The sequence below is a fragment of the Rhinichthys klamathensis genome, unplaced genomic scaffold (genome assembly GCF_029890125.1).
Source record: "Rhinichthys klamathensis goyatoka isolate OS25496 unplaced genomic scaffold, OSU_Roscu_1.1 h1tg000006l_1, whole genome shotgun sequence".
NCBI classification, from domain to species: Eukaryota; Metazoa; Chordata; class Actinopteri; order Cypriniformes; family Leuciscidae; genus Rhinichthys; species Rhinichthys klamathensis.
The window spans coordinates 6615410-6640117 of NW_026606559.1; the positions used below are offsets into that span (position 1 = coordinate 6615410).

A 24708-nucleotide genomic window follows, 5' to 3' on the forward strand; every position below is an offset into this window, starting at 1 on the left:
CGGAAGTTATTTTGATTAAACATGAATTAAAAAAAATGATGTGCAAGGATAAATAATTTATAATAAACATTGCAATATTCCATAAAAAATATATGTTTTTTGATTTTGTGGTGACTTTAACATCATGTTTAGGGTCCATGTTTGTAATATTATATTATGTCAGAATATATTTAGTCAGGAATTCAATCACCAAAAATGTAAGCTTATACCACAGATGTTCTACAGCCTGTGAGGGACCGTTTTGGCAAATCACATTGCTGATAATAACACATTTTAGTTTGAAGTGAACCTTGCTATCTAATGGTATTGTCAACATTCTAGGTTCAATACAAGTTAAACGTTATTGACAACATATGTGGCATGCTGTCGATTACCATAGACAAACATTTTGTACAAGCTAAAATTATGTTTACACCAATGCTCTTTCAATAGAACTCAGTTCCAATTACAATTGCATTTACTTTTGTGTCTGTTGCCATTTATTTACAGACTGACACAAATGTTTTCCTGTGGTCACTTACACAGGCACTTTAGGAAGAGTTGGTTTTGAATCTGTTATATTCCTCTATGTGGCATAATCATACTATCTAGTTCCTGCTTTTGTGTTAAAGGTCTAGAACATTTCATAACAATTGATAAATAGATAGGAGACCAATTTGTTTGAGGTCTTTTTTTTTATACATATGTCATTTCAAAATAAAATAATTGGCAATGAGAATCATCTACTGTATAGTAGAATGATGAATGAACAAAAGCCTGAGAATATTCTTAAAATATTTAAGATTTGTTTATAGATTCCGACATGATGGAGTTGGCAGTACTGTGTAGTTTTGGGACTCCGTTTTACATACCCAGCTAACAAAAACTTTTCTAAAAACGTTTTGCTAATTTTTATATTAGGTTTTGAAAAGTTTCTTCTTGGTTATGCGAACATTAGGGGAACAATCCATTTGATAATTTTGCAAACGTTATGGGAACGGTACTTTTGAATGTTCTGAAACAAGTAGTAACAGAATTTTTTTTTTTTCAAAGAAACTTATATTTTATCTCTGTATAGAGTAGAATAAAATGTCCTAAACTGAATTTGTTTCAGTAGAAACTTGACACGGGTTTTGGCCATATCATTGCCTATTTTGTGATACAGTATGTCCACAGCATGAATTCAGCACTTTCTCTTCCACAAATATTGATTCCAATGAAGTGAAGTGTTTGTGTTAAGAAACAATCAAATCCCTTTTCCTTTTTTTTCTCTTTTTTTCCCTTTTTTTTTTACATAAACACTCTTTATTAACATTTCAGTAGTTGACAAATTTCAGCAGGCACTGAAATCATAAAATCTAAAGACTATATTCGTAATAAACTTTCATGTAAATAAATCTCCAGTAGTATAGTTGTGGATGACAACATTCAGTGAGACAGAAATCCCATAAATGCCACTGTGTTTTGTCGTTTGGAAGATTCCCACAGCATTGAGTAATTGCAAAGATGTGTATGCAAATAGCCCACAAAAGGAATCGTTGTTTGACACATAGCATGTTGTTGCATGCAGATGAATTTTTCTGCAGTTCTGCAAACATGGAGCAATTGTTGGCGCCCCTTAAATGACCAATGCAATCTAAAGTCTTCTGTCAAGAGAGCTCTTCTCTGGGACGTCATATGAATCAAATGTGCATCTGATTGACACTGTAAGCAAGCATGAAACTTGTGATCAACCTGAACATAAATGCATTTGCATTTCTTAGACACAAAGAGGATAGATTTATTTTTTCAGTAGCACTATTTACACTTTTCTAAATTTAAGTGTTGCTAAAGATGTATTTTGTACAGTTTTTGACACTTCAATCACAATTATCAATAAGGCTCAGTTGTACTCTGATCACAAAAAAAGAAGAAATAAATGAACAATATAATTCAGTGGGGACAACATCAGATATCATAACAGTCATCGTATAGTGAAGAGTAAAACTTGATACTGACAGAATGTCAACCACATTGTGATCGAAGTCACGAAACAGCCACATCCGATTATGCGAGAAAGAAACAACTAGTAATACGCTTCTGTTGGCACTGACACGCATGGCTCTTGTCAAGCCGAGTCCTCCGGTGCCTTCGTAACCTCCATGTAGAGCGCCGCTTAAACCACCAGCCAGTGTTGAAGCTGTAAGAAACAAGTCTTTTCACAACATGTGTCGTTTTGAAGTTGCTTTACAGAAATTATGCACTCTAAGGGATCTTTTACATGACACCGTTTTCAACTAAAAACTAAAAACTTTTTATGTGTTTTGGTCATTCATGGTTTGGGTTTTTGGTCCCTATTTTCAAAAGCGTTCTGGGGGCCTGAAAATGAGTTACAAAGGGAAAGTTATTGAAAACTATACTGTTGTCGTCTCTGTGTAAAGTACAAAAATGTTAATTTTTGAAAACGACATGCTCATTACATAATCAGTCTATGCGTAATGTTTCTCTACAAAGTGACATTGCCAACTAATGGCCCGGGAGCAGAATACAGCGTTTTTTGTAATTTTCGTGGATCCGTGTGAACGGGGATCGTTTTGACAACGCTGTTAACTGTATGCGAAAAACTTTTCCGTTTAGTACATCGTTATTGTGTAAATGTCCCCTTGGAACATTTTTTATATATATAATAGAACCCTAGTGTTCTTGACTCAACTTCAAAGCCAAAACTATAAGCCAAAAAGGTTATATATAAGCAACTTTTAGAAGTTAAATTATTGCATAATACTTTCATGTGTAACATGTTTTAGGTTACACTTTATTTTAAGGTGATATAGTTACATTGTACTTACTCAAATAAGTACTGAGTAATATTAATGAACTGACTGTAGAGTTATGGTTAGGATTTGTTATAAGGTTATTTACTGTTATTACTATAGTACATGTAGTAAGATGTAACTACGTCACCTTAAAATAAAGTTACTTTTCTAGTGATAAAGTATGTTTACGGGCTGTTTAATTCATAAAATGTAATTAAAACTAAAAGTGAATTAAAACTTAATGAATTAATTACAACTAAATCCATCAAATCTCATGACGCAAACCCCTTAAAAGGTTCTACATATGAAGCATCTGAAAGAACCCTTTAATGTTCTATTTACTGTAGAATCTATGCTTTTAAGAGTGTGAAAAAAGACACAAAGATTAAATGAACTGAAGACTCTTCTACTCTTATGGAGGAATATCAGTGAGGCTAGAACAATCACAGCATATCTGCACTGAGGATCGGATTGCCCTAAAAGTCATGTACTGTATCTGTGATAACGGTGCTGTAAAATGTCATGTTTAGCATAATTGAAAGTTCACCCATAAAATTTATGTAATCTTCCAAGTACACATGAAACGGCTGTCTGATTTTTTTCAACCCGTGATCCTGAAAATAAGATCTCACCGTGAACTGCCGGACCTCCCCACGCTCCACCAAGTGATGTTCAGTCTCTGGAGTGATGGCATACGCCAGTTTCTGTCGAGATAATAGCGCAACACATTCGCACCGATTCATGGAAACAACAAGATGAATGCAAGGATGTTAATATCAACAATAATGCGTTATCATTTTTGCATATGATGAATCTTTAGAAGTGGTTCAATTAGTAGTAGAATTTAGTAGGTTTAAAAAAGACATTGATTGTTGAGTAATATTATCGATTCAGCTTCTCTGACACAATAGATGGTATGCACTGATGTCACTTTCTCTGCCAAGCCACGCCCCCTCAGCCAGTCTGAGTGGCAAAACATCCTGCAACATGGCTGGTAAACTGCTTAAACGGGAGTAAAACAAACAAGTATCTGCTTAAATTGAAGACAGTTAGACTCGACAGTGACCCTTACAACTTACCAAAGAACCAGTGGTCCATTGACACTGACATGTGGCCAGGAATTCATGACATTTATCGATGCCGGGGAAATATAAAGCAAAGCCTGTGAACGCTTTTTCTGCTAAACAACACTATAAATCCAGATGATCACTTATATCATTGTTAGGCTATATATATCGCCCAGCCCTTTAACTTGTTAAAGCACTAAGGCATTATAGACGGTGTATTGAGAAGTCTTACTTTACTTCACACTAAGCCTTACTTCAAGACAGGGTTTGATGGCGAAATTAAAGTGACGAGGACATCACTGGATATTCTGGACATTTCAAAATACTTTGTAGAAACTTTTAAAGTTATCTGGATAGCATTACCATAAGGCAAACGATGAGTTGCTTTGCTTTGCAAGGAAAACTGGTTTTGTCTAACATTATCCAACCATCCCCCTTTGTAAAACACAAGGTTCATCAAAATGGATGTTATATGAAAGAATAGAAGATGGTAAATATTTAATTACAATACAATATTAATATAAAATATAACCTAGGGTATGATTTTACCCTTGATTTTACCAGGGACTTTATTATTTTAAACGTATCTGACACAAAATGGTAACTGTAATTACACACTTCTGTGACAGGTTTCTAGTTGTTTCTGCGAATTGCCTGTGATCTATTTGCTTCTCTTTTCTGTAGCTTCTGGCAGTCTGTAAAAAGATAGCTTGATTAATCTATTTGTACAATCAATCTTGGAAAATCTGTTTGAACACTTTCAGTTTCCATCCATTACATACTGTAGTACAGAGATTGCCATGGTAAAAGTTACCAATGATCTGTTGACGGCGGCTGATTCTGTTCTCTTAACTATAGTTATCTTGTTTGATCTAAGTGCGGCCTTCGATACCATTTCTGGTCATTTAATGTCTATTGGTATTACTGGTGTCCCTCTCACTTGGTTTAGATCCTATTTCTCCGGTCACACATCCCCTGCATTCAATCTAAAACACTAATGCTGCCACTCAGTCTTTTTGGCACTCAGTGGGTGTAATTACTGTGATATCATGTGCATACTCTATTGGACGAGAACAAAAATTTAAAAATGAATTGAGCTGAATTGATAATGACACTAACTTTGTAACATCAACAATGTTATTGAACTGAATTGAGCTGAGTGATGACTTTGTTGTCTTCAGAAGAGCTGCTTTACAGCTGAAAGCCGTTTCATAATTGATGGAGTTTGCATTATTGATTTAATTATTTTACCTGAAGCTGCTTTGAAACTATCTGCATTTTATTGTGTGCTATAAAAATAAATCTGACTTGACGTAATTAATTTCGATAAAGTTTTTTTTGCATATTCAACGTATGGAATACTTACATCACAAAAGCTTCCCGGCAGAGAACAGAACTTATAAATGGCGTAGAGAGGCACCATGATCATAGACGATATGGACAGACACCAACCCACCATCGTAGCCCATGTGGGGAAATAATAGGAACCGTACTTGGGAGGGTTGAACGTCGCAAAGCTGATAACAACCATGAACTGAATGAAGGGAAGAGAAAACAAGGACCGTTTAATGCTAAATAAAGGAGTTTTCATGATACAAATGGCATGGAATTATTTGCATTGTTGTGTTATTAACAGAGGAATCATGATTGTTAACGTACCAAGAGGAAACACGGGCTAACAAACTTCCAGCACAGTCTCCAGTAGAGGCCAGGTCTCTGTCCTATCATCTCCTCGATATCATCACTGAAGCGATCCACACCTAAAAACACACACGCTGGTAAATGTCCAGAAGGTGAAGCTCAAATTATTTAGGTTAGTTGATACTTTATTCCATGTAAATTTTGTATCTTCTGCTCTCCAAACTGTTGACACCTTTGAATCCAAACTAAAATCTAATAAGGTTGTTGGTTAAATATGAACATGAATGTCACTGATACTGCAGCTCCTACCAAACAGATCCGAGATATTGTCATGGCTGTGAGGTCAGCTACAAAAAGTAAGAATTGAAAATTGTATAACTGAATTAAGAATCCGACTCTTTAAAATATCTAGTTAAAGACTTGTCTTCTTTTACATATCAGTTGCATTTATTTAAAAAAGGTTTAACCAATTTTAAATATTTAAAAGGCACTAGACTATAAACACACATTTGTACACAGTTGTTATGGTTTAAGTCCACGGATGAAGAAGAAGGTACAATAACGACAGTCTTTATTAAACATAAGCCAACAGCTCGAAACAGTGTGTCATGCACAAACAATACCGGAAACAAGAATGAGGTGAGGCAAGGAACATGGTGATGAACTCAATGATGAACAGCTGTGATGGTTAATTTAATATCCATGGTAACTGATTATGGCAGGAAGCCATAAGGAGAACAAGGGAACAGAGGCAAACAGGTGATTGTCTCCAACCACTGTGACAATCAATTGTATCACTGGCATATTGTGAACTCTGATGTTTCCTTTCTCTGAAGAACAGATCAGTGATACATTAATCTTTGATCAATGATACAAGACCGCGCAAAAGTTATACGATTTTTTCATTTTTTTTATTTTTCAAGTCTCTTCTGCTCACCAAGGTTGCATTTATTTGATCAAAAATACAGTAAAAACAGTAATTCTGTGAAATGTTATCACAATTTAAAATAACTGTTTGCTATTGTAATATATTTTAAAATGATTTGATTCCTGTGATGCAAAGCTGAATTTTCAGCATCATTACTAAAGTCTTCAGTGTCACATGATCCTTCAGAAATCATTCTTTAAATGCTGATTTGCTGTTCGGGAAACATTTCTTATTATCGTCAATGTTTAAAACAGCTTCACATTTTTGTGGAAACCGTTATACTTTTTTAATTTTTAGAATCCTTTGATGAACAGAAAGTTCAAAAGAACAGCATTTATTTAAAATAGAATGTCTTTACTGTCACAGGTAATCAATTTAATGCATCCTTGCTGAATAAACATATTCAATTCTTTAAAAAAAATCTTAAGGACCCCAACAGTTTCAATTGTAGTGTACATTTGAAACATATAGATATTCATCATTGTATGCCAAAAATGGCATGTAGATTTCTAGTAGCCAGTGAGTCATGAAGGAAGACATAATAAGTATGAAAACTGGCCCCTCTATCCGCTATACTTCATAGGCGTACTTGACTTAAAATCATATTTTAATATATGAAAATGCCAATATTGAGTGACACCATCAAGCCATGCTCCACATGAAACAATATCACTTCGAGTTGTGCACTTGTTTGTTATGAAAAAAAACTAAACAAAATGACTAACTGATCAGAAGCAAACTTCATAGTGGCTTCCATGTAGATCTCTTGCATTGTGAGTCTGGTTGGCCGCAGGGCTTTGATCAAGGCTTGATGTCTGAATGCCCCAGACATCGAGAGCAGAGCTGTCACGAGCAGAGGGCCAAACGCACAGGTGTTCGACAGCAAACGGAACTTCCAAAAAGGCCACTGAAGCCTCAGGCTGGTTGGTCTTGGCCTGACTGACAGCATCAGCCTGTGACCTGCTACCTCAAGATCCAGAGGTTCAAACATTGCTCTCTGATGCTGATCTCTCAGTCCGGAGCTTATGGTGTCACGCTGAAGTTCAGGTCTCCAAGAATCGTTTATTGCCTTAGGTATGTTTGCAAAGTTCACATTCCTCCAACCACATGCCAGTTTGTCAAAAGCAAAGAAATGGCTTTTCGAGGACAAAGTCAATGCGTCAAACGTTTAGGGATTGAGTATTTGAAAAGAATTTCTAACTGTAGCTTTCAGGATACAATCGTATTATGTAACCACAATAGTCTATGTCCACCCTTAGCACAGTTAATCAAATGTTACAGTATATATTTGTAAGTCGTAAATCTTTGATTAAGGGATAAATAACGGCTAAATACTAAATATTCTTGAGCAATCCAATGTGCAATCCAGATGCAAAAGCCTCTAGTCTATTTTGCACCAAAAGTGAAAATATACACTCTGGCTAACCATCCAGATGTCATGGGAAAACATATTTGTTTTAAATGGTGGCGATTTCGTATCAATTTGTACACCGTGTATTGTACAAATACATATGATTTTTTGGGGGAAAAAAGATGAAGGTCCACCCCTGAACATAACCGTCACTGCGGTCGGATCGTCTTAAAACAACACAGTCTCATCCCAAGAAGTCATTTAACTGACGTCTTGGGACGTCTTTTGACCATACGTCAATATCCGCCTTTTTAGGGTACCCTTAAACGTCGGTTTATGACGATCCTGGGACGTCATACAACTGACGCTTTACCTTTAACGTCAGTTAGGTGACGGGGTAGGTTTAGGGGTAGGTTTAGGTCTGGGGTAGAGTTAGGATCCGATAACGTCATCTAACCGACGTTTAAGGGTACCCTAAAAAGGCGGATATTGACGTATGGTCAAAAGACGTCCCAAGACGTCAGTTATATGACGTCTTGGGAACGTACAAATGAGATTCATACGAATTCATACAGTTTAGTCATGATTCACCAAAATTTAAAATAGTTATCATTGCCATGGACTAACTTGTGATATTACTTTGTTGAAATGTACAGAATGATCTTTTATTATTATTATTATTATTAATCCAGTGGACCATCGTTCAGATTGTTAAAAAACAACATTGTATTCAATATATGCCACTACTAATAGGACCTGCCATGTGCACATGGTTATATAATAATAATAATAATGTCTGACTAACTTCTAATATTACTTTTGTGGTAACTGGTAAATAATCATAATTTATCTTCATTTGCCCAGAAGACCATCATTCAGATTAGTATTATTATCATTTCTTGTAGCTCTTTTAAAAGACTTTCAGTAAAAACCAAATCTATTTAGTGCTAGTATAGTCAGTGTTATTTTTGTATCATTGAGATGCTATTATAGTTTTTATTATTAATATGAATTAGTTTATTATTATTATTATTATTATTTTTATATTTCCCATTTTCATTTTTGTTGAAGTTTTAACAATTTTCTGTTTTATCTTTTTATATGTATATATATATATATATATATATATATATATATATACTGTATATATATATAATTTTCTTTCAGTTTTAGTTTTGTTATTTTAGTACATCCTGTTAAACTAAATGAAAATGTTTCCTTGATTACAAGTAGATCAATACAGAGTTAAAATTGAATGGCAAATTCATAAGTGGTTTTTCAAATCCTTGCGAAGAAGAGTAAACCATTCCGCATTCCAGACAGACATGAGTCCATAAGCCACATATCAGGACCCCTGGGAGCTTAATGAGCGCGAGCGGCCCCGGAGCACAACCGTCTGAAAGCCCATCAGAGCCCTAATGCCACATCAGCTTCACTGGACATGTAAGAAGAGCAATCAGCCTCACCGTAGAACCAGGCGATGCCGATGGCCTCAATCAACACTCCAAACAGAATCGATGTCCCGGCGGCAAAGTGGTCCAACAGGGTAAACACATAGATGCCACCCTGGAGAAAGAAGTGAGATGAGAACAAACCAAAGAGAACAACATTATCACGATGAACAGAGAGATTCGACACATTCGCCCCATAAGTCTTTGAGAGACTCTTCATAATCAGATGAAAAGTTCATTATATGAGAGCGTTCTCATTAAAGGACTGTTTGCCTCTCACATACGTTTGTGACACAGATGAGAGAGATGAGGAACGTGGAAACTACGATGAAGAGCGTAAAGAGCTCTCGATGTTTGTGCAGGCATTTGAATTCGTCGATGAGTCCCGTGATCACCGACTCCATCCCTCCCATCTAAAAAACAGAGTTTACCAGGCTATGAGGACAGAACATTGTGTTAATTCAACAGTCATCACCTAATGTATAGCATTAAGTAACACTGTACTGTACTGATACAGAGCCCGATCTCATGAAAGTGCGTATCTATACCACGAATGTCATTTCTCGTGCCATTTATACGCCAAAAATGTTTTTTGCGTCTATATGATACGCAGTTTTCGCGTGCATATGATACGCACTTTATGGCGTGTAATACGCACGCACTCCCCACCCCCCTCCCCCCTAAACCTACCCAAGGGGTTTTCAGTGCGTAGCATATGCACGCAAAAAACATTTTTGGCGTATAAATGGCACGAGAAATGACATTCGTGGTATAGATACGCACTTTCATGAGACTGTGTTGGTAAATACATGCAACCTGGAGTTTTGTTTCAGATTGAGCATGCTAAGATGGACAGAACAAGTCTATCACATCGACTCACAGCACTGTCGATTCCTAAAGTGAGCAGCATGATGAAGAAGATTACAGCCCACACTGATGAACCTGGTAGTGTAGCAATGGCTTCTGGGTAAATTATGAACACCAGACCAGGACCTGGAGAGAAGCAAAAAGCAAAGATTCAACACCTTTACATACACTGCATTAAAAACCACAGAGAGCAGCTCTGAGGTTACTGTATTAGTCTATAATTTAATAGAATATCACAATCATATCAATACAAAGTACACCAACACACTGTAAAATGATTTTACACTGAAGATGTTTTTATAAAAAACTGAATGGAATCACCAAAAATATTTTTTTATATTTACACTAACAGTACAAATATATGCATCTACTCATTCTTTAATTTTTTTTTACCATTTTCTACATGTTAGAATAATAGTAAAATGATGAAATAACAATAACACAAACAGTAAAAAAAATATAAAACCTTCCCCACCTTTTTCCTGGGATGCTCTTTAAACACTGCTATAATTTTCCTTCACTATCTGAATTATATCGTACATCAAAATACATTCAGCAAAGATGCATTAAATTGATCAAAAGCGACAGTAAAGACATTTATATTGTTATAAAATATTTCTATTTTAAATATGTTCATCAAAGAATCCTGAAAAATAACATGTAACACGGTTTCCACAAAAATATGAAGCAGTGTTTTCAACATTGATATTACTAATAAATGTTTCTTGAGCAGCGAATCCGCATATTAAAATGATTTCTGAAGGATCATGTGACACTGAAGACTGGAGTAATTATGCTGAAAATGCAGCTTTGATCACAAAAATACATTACATTTTAAAATATATATCGAAAAATACTGTTATATATATCGTACTGAAAATACAATACTGTTTTTTTTTTCATCTTTCAAAAACATTCAAATTTGACTGACCCCAAACTTTTGAGTCATAGCATTTATTTATCAGAAAAAAAATATTGTAGCACTTAGGCAGAAGTCTGTGATCAAAATGTTTTAAAGTTCATAAGAAAACATACATTAGTTTTACATTTGTTCCAGAAAATACGAATCAGACCAACAGAAAATGTTGCTGAGAATCAGACAAATCGACATGTTTGGATTCCACTGACATTCTGCATCGCACACATTGATTTTGCTCTCAGAGAAATCATTCTCTGTCTCCAGACGCTGGTGTTTAGGAAGAGTATGGCACAATGAACACCGGCTCCAGTGGCTCTGACACTTAAGCTTTAAAAGAGATCAATCAGGAATCCAGTGCCACGTGTTTATTTCACAGAGGACATGAAGCATTGAGCATATCTAATATCTATGAAACATTAATAATACTGTTAATAATAATAATATTATTACCTAAATAGTTTAAATTCAATTTTTAATATGCTACAGTATATTATTTAAATTCTGTATGACACTAATGAGAAATATATATATATATTGCATTACAGTAATTTAACGTTTTGGGATATTCTGCTTAAGTATTATGAAAAGGATGTAAACAAAACTTCATTTTGCGAAGAAAATAGGCATCATGTTGTTCAGCAAAATGTAACGGTAACACTTTACAGTAAGATTACTGATTTGTTAACATAAGTTATCATGAACTATAACTATACTATTGTTCATAATCCATTGATTAATGTTCATTTTTTTATGTATTCTTCATGTAATAATCTCATTTGTAAGTCGCTTTGGATAAAAGCATCTGCGAAATGAATAAATGTAAATGTTAATTTATACAACTTGAAGTGTTAAAAATGTGCTACATGTAGAAATGAACATTAATAAATGCTGTGGTAACAATACATTAAAGTCATTGTGAGCAATCACATGGCACTCTGAGAAAAAAAAAAGGTATGCCTACAAAAGCTGAGGCGGTAGCCTTCCCTTTCAATAGGTACACATTTAACCCTAAAGTGTACATGTTAGTAATTAAATATAGCCTAGGCCTACATATTAGTATGTTTTGAATGGGTACCGCCCTAGTGACACCTTTTGTACCTTTTTTTCTTTTTCTGAGAGTGCAAAAATACAAACACACTCACTCACCATCTGTGGCGACTTTATCTAGAGCGACGTTGTGCTTCTGTGACATGTAACCCAAGAAGGAGAATATGACAAACCCAGAGAAGAAGCTGGTCAGAGAGTTTATAGAGCTGGTTATGATGGCGTCTCTGTAACACAAACAAACATCGGCGGCTTTATTCTGTTCAGCCTGATATTGATGAAACAGTTGATGTCAAGATGAACATGCAAAAAGCCTCTGTGCTAAAAATCATCAAAGGGGCTTTAATTCAGCAATTCAAAGTGTGAGAAAATGCATTTGTGTGTGTGTGTGTGTGTGTGTCGCTCATGAATCCCACTGTGTCTGTTTGCGTTATCGCTCCAGTATATGACTCGACTTTGCTCACCTATAACAGTTGTTGCTGAATTTGTTGTAGCTGGAGAAGGCGATTAGCACACCAAACCCCACTCCCAGAGAAAAACAGATCTGCGTGGCTGCCTCGATCCAGACCTGCGACACAAAACGGCCCCGGCCGGCCGCACAAAAGGGCCCGCACAACAGCTATCATTAGAGATAATTGCAGGAAACTCATTCAGCAGAAAGATGAAAGACACTTGTGAATACAGGGTAATTTTGCAAATTGCTGCTGCACACATGTGTCTAATCTAATTCTGAAATTGCCGCTTTGAGGTCTCTTTGCCAAGTGGTCCTCCGAGAAAGAATCGTGGATCGTGGAAAAACTTACTTAAGGTTAATAGTAACTTCACCTGCCGATGACGATGACGTGAGCGATTCTTATGAGGCGTTCAAGAAATTGATTCGTAAACACACACACACACACACACACACACACACACACACAAATGAATCTGAGTATGTGCTATTGACTGATCAAAACTATTTTGTATAAATGCCACTGGTTTTCAAAGAGCAATAAAGAGATGCTCTTTAATGCAAGTATATGCATGTGCATTTAATGGAGACGTTACGTAGTTCTTAGTTAACCATTTTTGGTTCCCTAAATAACCTTTCAGTGAACAGTTCTTAAAATAACCTTTTTTGTGTGTGTGTGTGTGAATAACATTTTAAACATCCAAAGAACCTTTTTCCACTATAAAGAACCTTTTGCCTATTGGAAAGATTCCATGGATGTTCTTCATGCAACCATCGATGCCAATAAAGAAACTTAATTCGTAACTCTTTCCTTAAAGCCTTTATATATAATGCATTATAAAAGTATTTTTTTAATGAATAATGCATTGTAATTCACCCTATAAAGCATTTTATGGTCTCATGAACCACACTTATAATATATTATAATACTTATTTTAGGCCTTTAGAAAGTATGATGCATTAAAACACATGACAAACAAAAAATTTCAGATGTAACAAGAAGTCTGCAAATATAAAAATGCATTTTAACTTTGGTTATAATTATTTATGAAAATATATAATGCATTGTAACATACATTATGAATATGTTTATAATCCATTGTACACAAAGGCTTTATTTGCCTTATTGTTTTAAGAGTGTACAGTACATCTGACAAAATTATCTATATGTCGATTTATTGTAATAATTGTTTTATTCCAAAATAAGCATTTTATTTAATATTATGGGTTAGCCTTTTTATACAAATACTATGATTAGCTTTATATGCAGTTTAAGATATTAATTGAGATGCACTACCATTGAAAAGTTTAGAGTTGTTTTTTGTTATGTTTTTGAAAGAAGTCTCTTCTGCTCACCAAGGCTGCATTTATTTGATCAAAAATACAGTAAAAACAGCAATATTGTGAAATATTATTACAATTTAAAATAACTGTTTTCCATTGTAATATATTTTCAAATGTAATTTATTCCTGTGATGCAAAGCTGAATTTTTAGCATAATTTCTTACGTTTCATGATCCTTCAGATATCATTATAATTTGCTGATTTGCTGCTCAAGACACGTTTCTTATTATTATCAATGTTAAAAACAGTTGTGCTGCTTCATATTTTTGTGGAAACCATGGCACATTTTATTTTTTAGGATTCTTTCATGAATAAGAAGTTAAAAAAAAACAGCATTTATTTGAATCAAAAATTGTTTGTAACATTATAAATGTCTTTGTCACTTTTGATCAATATACAGTAGTGTATGTACACTTGTGTATGTGTATACCTGAGCATCACACAACCGCAGGAAGTCCACACTCAGGTAAGCTTTAATGCCATCCATGGCTCCAGGCAGTGTGACTCCACGCAGGAGCAGGACAGTGAGGACAACATATGGCATTGTGGCTGTGATCCACACCACCTGCACACATATATCATGAATGTCACGTACAACATCAATGCATCATATTTATATGATGCTTAAACTACCAAACAACAGTATTATTCACTCATTTTCTGAAAACAGATAAGTTGCATGACAGTTGCAAACCAGATTTTTGAAGAAATCATGAGTAGTGTTTGTGATACGTCGTTTGTAAGCATGTCTAATCGATCAGAAACATTGATTTGTTTTTTGTTTTTGTTTCTTTTGTGATGAGAACTATTAGTAACATTTTTAAATGATTATCTAACATAACAATAATGCATGAAAATAAATTGTACTTTTAATCTGTCCCACCGCAGAAGTCTCATATTCATAAAAAATTGTAAATTAGTAATTTTAAGAACTTGTATTTAACAAAAAAAGTAGTTAATTGTGTCACACATTTTGTGCAGAACAATGTTTCAGCAAGATTTCCCCTCATTACAAAAAAAACCCATAATCTGCTGCTGTAAAAAATAGCATACATGAATTACCCGCAGCAGACTATACAGGTGGAGCTGGGGAAGGTGGAGGGTTTCTGAAAGTAACTGCCAACCGAAAATGCTGACCAGTATTTGAAGGTTGCGCATGCGAGCTCACTGGCTGCTGATACAGCAGGAAACAATCAGCTGTGCCCTATAGAGACTGATGTGATTGCAAGCGGATTGAGTTAAGGACCTGTCAGCTTAAGCCAGCCTGCGAGTTTCACGACAGAACTTTGTATTTAACAGGGTGGAAACATTTTTAAAACTCTTATCAAAACAGCTCATTTGTTTTGGCCTCATGGCACTGATGATCACCATTGTCTGATCTCCTTATACTAAGTAAACAATACTTATACCGATTTTTGCTACACTGTTTGTGGTAAGTGCTAAAAGTGGAATCTTCTGGTTACCTGGTTTCCAAGTCCGGTCAGTCTGTTTTGGGCAGGTTTATTTTAGAGGGCACCTGCTACACCAGCTAAACATCAGTTTGGCAAGACCGCAGAGATATATTAGAGTTTGTGTAAGAGCTCGAACCTTTCCTGATGTCTTGACTCCCTTCCACAGACTGAAGTAGAGGACCACAATGACCACGGCCAGGCAAGCAGTGAGCTGCCAGCGGGGCAAACCCAGGTCATCTATCCCAGTACTCTCATGAAGGTGCAGCACGCCTCGCCTGGAGGTGCAAGAGACACCGGAGCAAACAAATACTGATTGTAATTTTAACTATAAAAGACTGTAAAAAAAAAACAGTAGAAATCTGTTAAATGGTTAACAGTAAGTTCCAAAGTTTTTGGAAGTAAAAAAGAACATTCATTTACAGTGAAAGTTGTATACTGACATTCCTGGAATCAAATTTGATAAGTTTTCATTTTAATAATTATGTTTCTTCTTAATTTTTATTATCATTCATGTACATTCGGGTTTTATGTTACATCTTATGTTGTTAAATGTTTATTACATTATTTAGTGTCATGTATGTTACCATGATGTTGTTTTGTGTTGTGTGTGTATGACACTGTGCCTATTCTATAAATTAGTATTCACTGTACCTCAGCTATAGTCACTTGTGAAGAACTTTGATCCATCATGTCTTTTTCTTTAACACCCGTGTTATTATGGTGGATGTCAGTATATTATAAAGGTAAAAAACAGATTTTGTGGCCTTTCCTAATTCGGGCTGTTGGATTTACTGTTGTTTGGATTTTTAAAATGTAATGTTTTTGTGTAAATTAAAGTTTTAAATTGTAAAATGTAAAGGTTGTCCTGTAAATATGTTTGCATTTTTACTGTTTTTACCAGAATTATTCTGTTAAAATTACTTTTTTTTTTTTACAGTGTAGATGAAGATTGTTCTTGCTGACTGTACAGTAATGGTTGTAGAGGGGTTTCTCTGTATTTCTGAAATGCTTTTGAAATGACAGCTTGTGTTTGTGCTGGCCGTACTCAAAGTACTCGAGCGCCGGCGTTGCCTTATGCGTGTCGTTGAGCAGAGTATCGTTGAGGTCAGAGCAGTTGGGACTATTCCAGGTGTTGTTGCAGTGGATCCAGGGCAGTTCACTGGTGAACGATGAGAACAGGTAGAACAGAGCCCAGGCGATGATGACGTTATAGTAGAATCCCACATACAGGGAGATCAGGATTACCGTGAAGCCCACACCTGAGAAAACCAAGCAAACCTGACATGAGTAAGATATCACTACTGTAAAGACCATGACTGCTCACCAAGTTATGTTTTGATGCTGGTGTATAACTAATTTAACAAGCAAGATTTCCTTGGTCAGCCTTATAATGAACATGCTGATCAATCAGCCTTATCAGCAATAATAGTAAGTCATTCCACCAGCTAAACAAGCACTAACCAGCCTGGAATTAATGGGTTTAAATGATCTTTGCATCTTGGGATATTAGATGACGACAAATGTAGGTGTTGTTGTCAAAAGTATTGTCAGCTATAATGTCAAAACTGATTCGTTTTTAAAATCCAGATGAGAGAATCCTTAAACTGCACTGAAGAAAAAAAATATTACAGGATTTACTTTGAAACAGTTTTCACTCAAAACATGCTAGTAAATTTTATGAACAGCTACAAAGAAATGGCAAGTAACACATTGAATTAAACGTGAGAACGACTGAAATAGTATTTTCTTCGTACTCCAATAATCTTTGTTTCTGTAACGTGTAGAGTCCAAAATGGAAGAAGACGAGACGATGAAAGTACAAATAAGGTAATACTTTAATAAAAAATAAACAAAATCCGATATCCCGGCACGATCAAGCAACATAACAGTGAGTATTAAAACTCAGTCAACACCAGACAAATGAAGACAAGGAACTGAAGGATATAAATACACACATGATAAAGACTTGAATGCAAACAGGTGAACTAATTAATGAATAACCATAGAAACTAATAATGGCGGGAACAAGGAACAAAGGAAACAGGATGTAAACTAAAAGTCCTTGAAAATGAGAACCAAACACAATGAAAGTGTGACAGAACACTCCACCCCCACCCCCAAGGGATTCTTGACCCGGGGGTTCTGGAGGAGGACGAGGAGCTGGTGAAGGGCTGAAAACTGGCAGGAGGGGAAACGAGAGGGACAGGGGAGGAGCATATGGTGGCAATATCTGGAGCCAATGGCGGAAGGATCCATGATGGCGTGCATAGGAGGAGTAGCCAAACTCATAGCGGAGTCGATGAAAGGAGGAGCCATGCTGGAGGGACCATGGCAATGACGGACGGAGATGGAGTCGTTGGCAGAGTAGACCAGGGCGTAGACAGAGAGCTGACGTGGCTGAATGACTCTGATGGCTAAGGAGACCACGGCGAAGCCACCATGATGAGCGATGGAAGTGGAGCCAAGGAGCCTGAGGACTGAGGTGGCAATGTGGAGGACAGAGGAGGAGCCAGAGGGGTGGAGTGACTAAGCGTAGCCAAAGTCCTTTTAGGCAAGTCATGCCACTCGGCCGCCATCTTGGCAACGCTTCCGGGCAGCTATTTCGGACTGACAAGACTAGGCTCCTATCTAAATGAATGGGCAGAGAGTCAGAACTGCACTTTCACTGGTCACCGGGACATAAAAACTGCATGTATAGAAACAGCAGTAAAATATGATAAAAATCGCTGAAAAAGTTTGATGACTTTGCCCCAAAAGAAGGTTTAAAACGCCTTTTCCCCACAGGTTATATTTTTACGCATGCGCAAGTGTTCACGACACCAACTTCATTTACGTCTCTATCCAGAATGCCAGTGTTGTGCTCTACAGCACATACTTAGAATATAAGGTAATTTATTTTTGGTCGATATAAAATGCTTTAACTACAGTAACAAGGTTCAGATGTTATGGGAAGAAGGAGGCAGGAACCGGCGAACATTCAACCATTTTAATAAATAAACAAATACAAAAATGGAAGTATGCCAGCAGCCCCGGACGAGCTGCTGGCCACACAAAACAGAAACAAAACACAACATAAAATCAGACCTGTTCCTCTCTCGATCTCCATGTCGTCGCTCCTCCTTTTATGCCTCCTCCGTGAGAGATACGAGACCGATGCGTCACGCAGGTGCCGCTCATCAGTAATCACGCCACCGGCCTCGCGCCGCTCTCTCACGTCCCTCGTCCTCGGCCTGCACGCCACAACTACCTTGGTAGTCCGGGGTCTTCGCGTTGTTATCACCCTCTTCCATGTGGATTCCATCTGATCTTGCACACAACACAATGGCACAAAACAACTCGCTGTCGCCAAATCGTCTCAGCTGTCGCAAACCTCAACTGTGTGCATGCGTCAGTGGAACCAGACGATAGGCTTACATGTTTCCCGGCTTGACTGTTAATAGCAGATGATTGGCTTTCCAGCGGGAGTGGCGGGACATGTGCATACAAACGCCATCTTTGACGTTACGAGTTTTCCCTATATAGTTGTATTGAGGATTGAGGAAGTGGCATGTCTCTATATAAATTGTCTCTGGCGTAGCTGACGTCCTGGAAGAATATGGAACGATGACTGAACAGTCAGAGGCGGAAGGACGAAGGTTCTGGGTGAAGCCAAGGGAGGGAGGAGCCAAAGCTGAGCTTGTGAGTCGACTGGCCGATGTGGAGTGAAGCTGAAGGAGGAGCTATGGGAACCACTTGCCAAGACCGTGCTGGCGACCGGAGGACCCATGGGAGATCTGCACACTTGATAGGGTTTACTGGGATGTTGAGGGACTGTAGGGAACCAGCAGAGTCAGGGCCAAAGAGCTGGCTGGATTGTGAAGAGGGGGCGGGAGAGGGAGGCTGGGCTGGGCTGGTGCTCTGCAGGTAAAAGTAATTCAGAGTTGGGCAGGAACAGCGACAACGAATACACATGGGACTCTGAACTAGGGGAGATCAGTGATGACACAGGGACAAGAAATTCTGAGCCGGGCGGGATATGCGGTGACGGGAGAAAAAAGGATGTCCAAATAATTATACTCCACATAGACCAACTTTAGCTCACCCTCAGTGGTGGGATGGTGGGCGGGGTCCTTGTCCATATCCTCATAATCCACCAGGCGTCCCACGTCCTATGGTCAGACTCTTTATGGGGCTTGGGCTCCGGGGTGATGGCTGGCACTGTCCTCTTTTCAGGTTCTGGCTCTCTCATCGTGACAGGCTTGAGCTCCTCGTCTGCGGTGGGGTCTGGCTGAATGTCCATGTGAGTGGGTGATGGCTGGCTGGGCTATGGAATTGGCGACATGACGATGGATGTTGGCTGGGGCTGGACGGTCGCACTGTTCTCCTCTTCAGCGTTTCCCAAGGAAGATTCGTCCACCCAGAGAGCAAAGTTGATGTACTCCACTAGACTCAAACAGGGATCCCCTCTGGACATGAGGAAGCGAATGTCCTCGTCCAGCCCACACCAAAACCCTTCCATGAGCATGGGGTCATCGCACATCGCTCTGTGGCAGATCAGTGGACTCCACATAATCTTACAAACATCAGCCACCAAGGAAAATAAAAATAACTCCTCCACACAGTTCAGCGCAGCTTTGCGGTGCCTCATTGATGGCAGTAATTTCCATCTTTCTTCTCATACTTTAGATCTGGAGTCCAAACACGATTAATGCAACCATTTTAAAGAAAAAAAATATGTTTTGTTATAGCTTTAGGAGTAAGGGCGTCGCCATCTTGCAATACCCCAGTGTATGATGTCACGAGATTGGTTTGCTCCGCTGGCCAGTGAAGTAATATAAGCATTTCTTTACTTTTTGAACACAAGCTTGTTTTGAAATGGAAGAAGACGAACTAGAAAGGACTATTAAGCCCATAATAAGTCCAATTGCTTATGCATTTGAGTCGATATGGCGAGGGGACCGAGCAGTACTACCGTTACAGGTGGAAGAAGTTGGGATTCCGCTGGTTTGGGATTAAGAGCGGGTCGGAAACAATACCTGGTGTAAGTGTGGATGGTGTACGCCGATGCCCGAAGTCCATCTGCTGTCAGGAGGCTGATCTGGACCATGTATTGTGTGGTCACTCCAGCATCAACATGGTGCGTACATTTAGCGTACAATGGCGGGAGTGTTACACCAGGTAGTGTTCGAGAAGTGCAAAAAAAGCAAATCCAAAGCAGTGAATTCATAGTAAATAATCATAGTAATATAATATAATATAATATAATATAATATAATATAATATAATATAATATAATATAATATAATATAATATAATATAATAAGGTATAGATTTTTTTGCTACACTGTTTGTGGAAAGTTTTCACTTTTTAAAATGTCTAGGTCAGTCTTTACTCCTGAAGAAGTTCCTCGTAGCATATCAGTCAACCAAATTGACAAAAGAGGTGCAATAAAAATTCATAATCACTAAAACAAAACAAAAAAAGCTTCCGGGTCTAAGACAGAGTTAGTTTTCACTGCCATCAAACCCCCATGGTGCCTTCAAACTGAGTTCTTTGTCTTAAAGCAAACAGCAGGATTCTCCCGTCATATATTAGCAGCACATGTGTGATTCCCGGCATCGATCCTGAGGAAGCAAACATGTTGATCAGCGGTAATTACAGTAATCTCTTGTTGAGTGGCAGGCTTACAGAGAGCCAAGCTTGTGATTAAAATGTCCGTCTCCTTCTCTCTCCATCCGCGATATGCTTGACAGCCCGTTACGGATACGGAAAACAGGCGTATTTGATGATGGCTTTGTCAACCATGCAGAGTGTGTTCAAAATCAAGCTTTAGATACTGTGTTTCGATTCATATTTAAGATTTTATTTTGAAGAGCCATTATTTACCAACTTGAAATCCAACATGCATGAAAAATAAGCAGCATCAAAAACAACTAATGCATCTAAAACAAAAAAAATGTTCAGCATAGAGCCATCTTCTTCACATTTAATTATTTGGTGAAAAATAAAAGTCCTCAATGTGACTACAGTTTCTTCAGATCAGCACATTAGTTTCTGGAATTTTGAAAGCACATACACTCTTAAAAATAAAGTTTATTTATTAGCATTGATGGTTCCATGAATAAACTTTAACTTCCATGGAAACTTTTCATTGAACAAAAGGTCCTTTATAGTGGAAAAATGTTCTTTGGATTATTAAATTAAGATTTTTTTTCTTTTAAGAACTTTTCACTGAAAGGAAAACAAGAAATTGTTCTTTTATGACATCGCTGCAAGAACCTCCTTTTGGAACCTTTATTTTTAAGAGTGTAGATGATTTCTAAATAACATAGAAAGCAATATAGATAACATTCTTTTATATAAAGCTTCTCATCACATAACATTTATTTATTTATTTAGGAACAATGCAGATCTGAGAGTGAAGGTCACTTAGCTAATATTTTCTTTATGCTTGTGTCAGGCCACTGTCATGATGTGAAGTGACGCAAAATTTGCGACCCACCAACAACTGAGGTCTGGCAGGCAAATTTCATTCTAAAAGCCAATTTTTCTGTCTTCCATTTGACTGCAGATGACTTCAGCTTTAGATAAACAGCACCTGTCTAGAGTTTGCCATGATGAGTTCGTTTCGGGGACACAAACACCTTCTGACTCCAGAGCCAGTGAACATCTGATCAAAACAGCACTGTAATCTTAAGACGTGCACGTGCCAGCTGTATAAAATTACTCAATAAACGAGAAACAACAGCTTACCTTTAAAGATAGGACAGATCTTCCAGACTCCTGCTGCTCCTTCACGGTTGTACTGGCCGAGCGCTAACTCCATATAGAACAGCGGCATCCCAGCAATCACCATGAAGAAGAGGTACGGCACCAGGAAAGCACCTGACACAACCACAACCCAACCAACCAGTTATAGAGTATGAAACCTTCTGAAATATACATGTTAGAATAAGAGTAAAGTGATGAAAATGCTGAAATCACACAAAATGGAAGTCTGGGAATGATGTCATGATGAAAACATGTGACACATGAAATCTCTCTTATATCCGATCTTCTTCTTTGTCTAGATTCACTCTGGACATTCATCAACCAACTTTCAACACTTTAAAAGACTAGTGAAGGAGGAACGTGTGATAAGCACTTCATGATGATTCTATAACTTATTAAAAATAATAAAAGTAACAACTAAAAGTTTTTTATTGATATGTCTATTTAGTTTTGGTTACACTTTCTTTTTATAGTCCACTTTAGATCTTCTTGGTAGCAATTTTGCAACTACATGTCAACTAACTCTCATTAGAGTATTAGTAGACTGGTTTGGATTAGTAGAATAGGCTGACATGTACTTGCAAAGTTCAGATATTAAGCTACAGTCTACTAATACTCTAATGACTTCTAGTTGACATGTAGTTGCAAAGTTACATATTGTTAGTAGAATGTCTAAAGTGGACTGTCCAAATAAAGTTACCTTTGCTTTTATTAATTTTTATTTCAGTTTCAGTTTGCTATTTTAGTAAATCAATTTAAACTAAATCAAACTGATAAATTTTGCTTTGGGAACTAGTTGAAGGTTTTTTAATTATTATTATTACTTTTTTCCCCCAGTTGATGTCCATTGTAATTCAACAAGAGTTTTTTTTTATTTTATTTTTTTATAATGGTTTTAGTTAACTATAATAACCCTTGTCCAAACTGGTAATGTACATTGAATTCACAATATTTGTTTATCAAGGTTTTAAAGGCTCAATATCATTACATGTTAACATTTCACTAAACATTTCTCTTCACCGACTAATTCACCTGTAAATTGCTAGTAAATCTACATTCCTCTACAACTATAGGTTTAAATCAATTTCCTCCGCATGGCTTAAAGACCAAACAAGCGCATCTCAGACTTCACCCCTATTTTAACATTCAAAGACGCCAGTCTCTCTCACCTCCTCCGTTTTTGTAGCACAGGTAGGGGAACCTCCAGACATTGGCGAGATCCACAGCAAAGCCAATAACTGACAAGAGGAAGTCAATCTTTTTTCCCCAGGTTTCCCTCTCCTCCCCTGACGGGTGAGTCTGACCGCTGGGACTGACCAGGGTGGAGGAGGTGAACTGAACTCCATTCTGCTCCTTCACCAGGATCAGCTCCACCTCCTTGGGGCCCGCGGTGCTGGAGGGTTTAACGGGGGCGATGGCCGAGGACATGAGTGTGACTGCGAGTCTGCCTCTTGGCATGGGTCGCTGGGCAGGAGTGCAGAGGATCGAGAGAGACCTCGAATGCAGGAGCCTCTCTGATGGGATGAGGAGAGCGCAGTGATGGACGCGGAGGAAAGAGGGATGATTAGAGAGACAGAGGGAGGAGCAAATCAACCATGTTGATACGAGATCAACCCGAACCGGATGGCGCCCGCTAAAACTCGCTCAATGAGTCTGCAGGCTGTTAAATAAATTAGACTGAAGCAACAGATCTATTCAAAAATTAACAACCAAGAATGTCACATTTAGATCCGTTTAATGAGATACTCATTATGTTGTAATAAACATGTAATAGATGATTCATTACTGCCATAATCCTTCTAGCAAATGCTAAACATGAGCTTCGTCTGAATTAACAGTTTTTCCTCTGATCAAAACATTATTTAATGACCAAATCAATTGGTTCCACCAATGAAAGGCATTTTAACAATCATGTAAATACCTTACAACTGTGCAGTTTTACTGTTTACAAATAATATAATATTTAATAATGATGACTAAAATGAGCTTGAATCAATTGATATATGATAAATTAGGGAAATTAAACGAATTTTTAAGGATTAGATCATATAAAATATCTCCTTGCAAGTGTTTACAAATAATATTCATATTTGATAAATGATGACCCAAATGTGCTTGAATCGTTTTACATAAAATAAATAAAGACATTTTGCAAAATATTAAGGGAATTACTATGAAAATTCAAAATAGTAAAAAAAAAAAAAAAAAAAAAAAAACCACAAGAATGAAATAGTTTGAAGCTAAATTTCTCTGACAAACTCAATTGCTGCTCACACAAGATCACAACATAGTACACAAGCTGTTTTAGTCAAATAGTGACACGACAGAAAAACAGCACTTGTTGAGCTTCTGAAATATCTGTCCAAACATGAATCATGCAATAAAAACACAAAAACACAGTAAGAATCGTACCTTCAATTTGGGGTAAAGCACTTCTCCAAAAAAGCCTCTTACTTAATGCATTGATGATCCACGTCAATGTGTGAGATAATTATGGCCATTATTTGTCAATGCAGGCGTGAATGAAGGAGGGACGGTGATGAGCAGGGATGTGGTCTTTCTCCCACACAGGTAGAAGCAGACACACTTCCACTGACCACAGTAGATGAAATATGAAGGATGAGCACCTTCCCGTGTCTCCTCCTCCTTTTCTCTGACACCTCCTCATT

The 24708-nt window shown here is 37.3% G+C and overlaps 1 protein-coding gene across 1 annotated transcript; it reads right to left on the bottom strand.

Annotated features, from left to right (window-relative positions):
* Positions 1 to 1734: 1734 nt before the first annotated feature.
* Positions 1735 to 24637, bottom strand: slc6a3 (solute carrier family 6 member 3). The gene is made up of 15 exons (XM_056257766.1): positions 24452 to 24637; positions 23209 to 23553; positions 22022 to 22153; positions 16334 to 16547; positions 15425 to 15563; positions 14268 to 14402; positions 12507 to 12610; positions 12145 to 12269; positions 10093 to 10205; positions 9497 to 9625; positions 9228 to 9327; positions 5501 to 5601; positions 5208 to 5375; positions 3407 to 3478; positions 1735 to 2158 (listed from the first exon to the last, which is right to left on the bottom strand). Exons 2-15 carry the CDS (start codon positions 23495 to 23497, stop codon positions 2135 to 2137), a joined length of 1845 nt encoding a protein of 614 aa, XP_056113741.1. The 5' UTR covers positions 23498 to 23553; positions 24452 to 24637; the 3' UTR covers positions 1735 to 2134.
* Between the last annotated feature and the right edge of the window lie 71 nt (positions 24638 to 24708).

Bases quoted from the DNA above. Each gene is read 5' to 3' on its own strand.
- slc6a3 (XM_056257766.1), bottom strand. From the start codon at position 23,497: ATGCCAAGAGGCAGACTCGCAGTCACACTCATGTCCTCGGCCATCGCC. The intron at 22,154-23,208 runs GTGAGAGAGACT...TGGTTGTGTCAG, and splicing joins GTGCTACAAAAACGGAGGAG to GTGCTTTCCTGGTGCCGTAC. The intron at 10,206-12,144 runs GTGAGTGAGTGT...GCTTCTCTCCAG, and splicing joins AGATAAAGTCGCCACAGATG to GTCCTGGTCTGGTGTTCATA.